Consider the following 4,950-nt stretch of genomic DNA (forward strand, 5'->3'; position numbering starts at 1 on the left):
GTGTGTGTGTGTGTGTGTGTGTGTGTGTGTGTGTGTGTGTGTGTGTGTGTGTGTGTGTGTGTGTGTAAGGCTGATGTCTGGTCTGTGTGTGTATACTCTGTAAACAGCATGGTGTTGGTTATACAAGGTTAGCTCCTCAAGGTGGGACGCAGATGTTCCAGTACTGCTGCTGTTCAGACCGCCGGGAGTCTGTAGGCCTCACTGTCGTGACACTGAACCCTCAGGATCCCTGGAGCCAAACACATCATACGGCACATACCTCCTCACTAGAGAGAGAGACCAACATACCTGCAAGCATTACACATGATACACCACCACAACACAGGTAGGACATGCATTGTGTTTGAGGCAATGCATTCTCAATGCGTGTCATACTATCTCCACCACACACTGACTTTCCACCACAACAGACAGGCGCCAGCGCAAAACATGACATACTTTCTCCTGGATCAGAGAGACGCAGAGCCACAAGCACAACACATGACATACTGTCGCTAGCTGTCACCACACACTGGACTGTTCAGGATCAAAGACGGCTTCGGCTATTGGCGAAAACAGCCCTATGCCCTCACATTCATTGACTTTGACACACACGCACGCACACACATGCACACACAGACACACAAACACACACAGACACAAACCCCAACGCCCAACTGCTTATGACACTCTAAACACTAGCATTAAACATTTTCCAGGAGCTTGCTCGGTCGTCTCGTTGAGAGATGTCAGGGAAGAATATTTACAGCTCTCTTATTGTCTCAAATGGGTGAACGTTTTTTTTTTAGTGTAGGATCAGCATGTACACCCCACCCCCCTTTTCTCTGTAAAGCACATTGTGTTGCCATTGTGTATGAAATGCGATATATAAATGAAGTTTGATTTGATTTAGCTCAAACCAGAAAAAGAGTTGAGCATCTGAGAATGAATGAGTTGAGAGTAAGTGAAAAAGTTGACAAACTGTATCCATACGTCTTAGTCACTGTCTCATGCTGAGAGTTTGCACGCATGTGTGCCCGCGTACTAATGTGTAGCAGTTGTTGTGAATGTGTGGCCCCTCTACAGGGCCGGGGGGAAGACAGGGAGGCTGGGAGAGTGAGGATCTAGAGGGGCTGGGCTGGCTGGGCTGGGCTGGGCTGGGACGCAGATGTGTGCCAGGCTAGCCCGGCCTGGGTCTTTGAGGCCCATTCTCTCCTGGTCAAAGTTTCCTTTTACAAGTCTATCTTGGTGACCACAGAGCCACAAGTTCTGCACTGAGCTGGAGAGAGCACAACAGCAGTAGTACACACACACACACACACACACACGCACACGCACGCACCGAGTGACCCTAGGATGGGAATCCAGGGCAATTGCTTGGCTGGCCTTGAAAACAGTCAATGGTCACACGTTAGCCTCTTCAAGCGGATGCATTTATTACCCAGATCTAACAATGCTTGGCACGCTTCACTGTGTATCAGCGAGGTCATCCAGAACTGATATTACTGTAACTTGAGTTCAGGGCAGTAGTCTGCTGGTTCAGATGGAAGGGAGTGGCTGGGGACAGAGAACAATGATTGTAGGTCTTGACTGACTGATCACCAGTTTGATTGCTGATTGGCAGGCACCTGTGTGAGTGGTCGTGATTGGCACAGGTGTGAACAGATGAGCAGTATAAAAGCACTCTCTATACAACCTTCTTACTGGATATATGGACTAATATCTTAGATTATCAGTACTAGTACACACTGAATTCAAAAATGAGTGAGTGCTTTGATCAAAAATGTTTGTTTTCCCCAAATGTTGGATCATTTACAATGTTTGGTTTCGCTATAATTATAATAGCTTGAGCTGCCTGGTAATGGTGGTTACAAAAGTGATTTGATTCCAGGCCTTGGGATAGTTGAGAACTGATTTTGAGGTCTAACCTTGATTGTCTGTGTTCCCAGCAGCGAAAAATGTTCTGCTAGTGTACGCCCACCAGAGTGATGGCTCTTTCAATGCTGCGGCCAGAGATGTTGCAGTGGATGTCCTGACTGCCCAGGGCTGCAAAGTGGAGGTGTCTGACCTCTACAAGATGAAGTTTATTGCCGCTGCCACAGAACAGGATGTCACTGGTGAGAGGACAGAGGCTGGTTGTCTTCATTTTATTATGGAGGGAACTTTTCTGGTTCTTCCAAGAGCTTTACTTGGGTTAAAGTACAGGACACTATTGTGTAAATGAAACTGTGGGTGACGACTGTCATGTAACTGATCCTGGGTCTTCTAATGCTCTTGCCCAGGAGAGGTGAAGGACTCGAAGCACTTCCGCTATGCAGAGGAGACGGAGCTGGCCTGGAAGGAGGGAAGGCTCTCTGCTGACATCAGTGAGGAACACCGCAAACTCACCCAGGCTGACCTCGTCATCTTCCAGGTGGAGTTCCCATGGGTTACGTTTAGCCTCCAATCTGGTTGGTCTGGTCAATTGCTTAATTTCTGCCTTGGTTTGGTGAACCGGCTTGGGGTCCTCCTTGGTTCTCCGTTCCTCATGTACAGGTACTGACTTGATTCCTCCTTTTTCTTCAGTTCCCCATGTACTGGTTCTCTTTTCCTGCCATCCTGAAGGGCTGGATTGACCGTGTACTAACGCTGGGATATGCCTTCACGTCAGAGAAGAGGTACAGCCAGGGCATGTTCAAGGTAAAAGCCTCCAGACCTGGTTCAGACCTGTTCCAGACCTAGTTCAGCATTTATGCCGCATTCCTCCTAGTATTGCTGCACATTCTTCTGACCACTACAGATTTCTGCTTTAGTGTTTCCATGGTCTACCTGTTTGAGCAGAAAACAAGGGCTATTACTCTAGCCCCAGTATTGCCAGAAGAGTCTCCACTAATGTATCTCTTTATACCCTCTCCAGGAGAAGAAAGCCGTGCTGGCTTTCACCACGGGGTCTCAGGAATCCATGTTCAGTGCAAATGGCATCAATGGAGACATGAACGTCACCCTGTGGCCACTGCAGGTGGCTCCCTCTAGATGCTCCAGCCTGCATGGCTTTTCTTGGGAGAAATTATTTGTTCAGATTTAATGTAGACTTCCCAGTGACTTAAGCTGTGAACTGAACCATACAGCATCGTACTTGACATCCCGCTCTGTCCTCCCTCTCTCCCTCCTCCCTCTTTGTCCTCCCTCTCTCCCTCCTCCCTCTTTGTCCTCCCTCTCTCCCTCCTCTCTCTCTGTCCTCCCTCTTCCCTCTCTCTGTCCTCCCTCTTCCCTCTCTGTCCTCCCTCTTCCCTCTCTGTCCTCCCTCTCTCTGTCCTCCCTCTCTGTCCTCCCTCTCTGTCCTCCCTCTCTGTCCTCCCTCTCTGTCCTCCCTCTCTGTCCTCCCTCTCTCTGTCCTCCCTCCCTCTGTCCTCTGTCCTCCCTCCCTCTGTCCTCTGTCCTCCCTCCCTCTGTCCGCTGTCCTCCCTCCCTCTGTCCTCCCTCCCTCCCTCTGTCCTCCGTCCTCCCTGCTCCCTCCCTCTGTCCTCCGTCCTCCCTCCTCCGTCCTCCCTGCTCCCTCCCTCTGTCCTCCCTCCCTCTCTCTTTCTGTCCTCCCTCCCTCTCTCTTTCTGTCCTCCCTCCCTCTCTCTTTCTGTCCTCCCTCCCTCTCTCTCTCTGTCCTCCCTCCCTCTCTCTCTCTGTCCTCCCTCCCTCTCTCTCTCTGTCCTCCCTCCCTCCCTCTCTCTGTCCTCCCTCCCTCTCTCTGTCCTCCCTCCCTCTCTCTCTCTCTGTCCTCCCTCCCTCTCTCTCTTTCTGTCCTCCCTCCCTCTCTCTCTCTCTCTCTGTCCTCCCTCCCTCTCTCTCTTTCTGTCCTCTCTCTCTCTGTCCTCCCTCTCTCTCTCTCTCTGTCCTCCCTCTCTCTCTCTCTCTGTCCTCCCTCCCTCTCTCTCTCTCTGTCCTCCCTCCCTCTCTCTCTCTCTGTCCTCCCTCCCTCTCTCTCTCTCTGTCCTCCCTCTCTCTCTCTCTCTCTCTGTCCTCCCTCCCTCTCTCTCTCTCTGTCCTCCCTCCCTCCCTCTCTCTCTGTCCTCCCTCCCTCCCTCTCTCTCTGTCCTCCCTCCCTCCCTCTCTCTCTCTCTCTGTCCTCCCTCCTCCCTCTCTCCGTCCTCCCTCCTCCCTCTGTAGAACGGTATCCTGTACTACTGCGGTTTCCAGGTCCTGGCCCCTCAGATCTTCTGGGCTCCGTCTCACGCTGTCCCCGAGGTGTGCGCCACCATGCTGGAGGGCTGGCGCGCGCGCCTGCAGGGGCTGCTGGGAGAAACGCCGCTATCCTTCGAACCTTTGGACAGCTTCGATGGCAAGAGCGGCTTCCAGCTCAAACCGGAGGTCCAGAAGAAGCAGGAAGCTCACAAGTACGGCCTGACGATCGGAACCCACATGGGCAAGCCCCTCCCTCCCAACAACCAGAGGCTGGCTGGGGTGTGAGGGCTGCCATTGCTGGTTTCTTGCTTTTATTGCATTTCAGTAATAAAATATTGGAAGAATCTCTCCCAAAATGCAAGCATTTCTTTGGTTGATGTCTTGTCTACTGGCTACATATGTGCAGTGGTAACTTTTGGATTGAGTCTTTCAACCCCCCCCCCCCCCCCTCCCTTTCTTGTATGAACATCTGTTTGACATGTGACACCTCGTCCAGGAAGGCACACAAACCTACAGTATCCCACGCAGCTCATGAAAATCACCCAGCCATAAGGCTGCTGTGAAGCCTTCAAGGATACGGAATGACTGCTCTATAAATTCCTTACTGGATGGAACAATAAAAGCTTGGTTAAAACGGTTAAGTTGTCTGGGCTTTGTTTGAGAGAACTTTGGTATTCGCATGGATTCCACGGTGCCTGTGAAGTTGAGGCCTGTTTCTATTGGAGCATGTAGTCTTGATGCATGTTGTCCAAGAAGTGCCTTCTATTTAACTCGTTGTGGGGTCTTCTGCCTTGAACGAAAATGTCCCAGACGCAT

General features: G+C 51.2%; 1 protein-coding gene across 1 annotated transcript; it reads left to right on the top strand.

Moving 5' to 3' along the window:
• Positions 1–303: 303 nt before the first annotated feature.
• Positions 304–4,419, top strand: LOC311312859 (NAD(P)H dehydrogenase [quinone] 1-like; the record flags this gene model as incomplete). Its single annotated transcript, XM_084442866.1, has 6 exons — positions 304–325; positions 1,929–2,096; positions 2,262–2,392; positions 2,545–2,658; positions 2,876–2,977; positions 4,120–4,419. 6 exons carry the CDS (start codon positions 304–306, stop codon positions 4,417–4,419), a joined length of 837 nt encoding a protein of 278 aa, XP_084298992.1.
• Positions 4,420–4,950: the final 531 nt, after the last annotated feature.

The sequence above is a fragment of the Borostomias antarcticus genome (genome assembly GCF_949987555.1).
Source record: "Borostomias antarcticus genome assembly, chromosome: 9".
Classification (NCBI taxonomy): Eukaryota; Metazoa; Chordata; class Actinopteri; order Stomiiformes; family Stomiidae; genus Borostomias; species Borostomias antarcticus.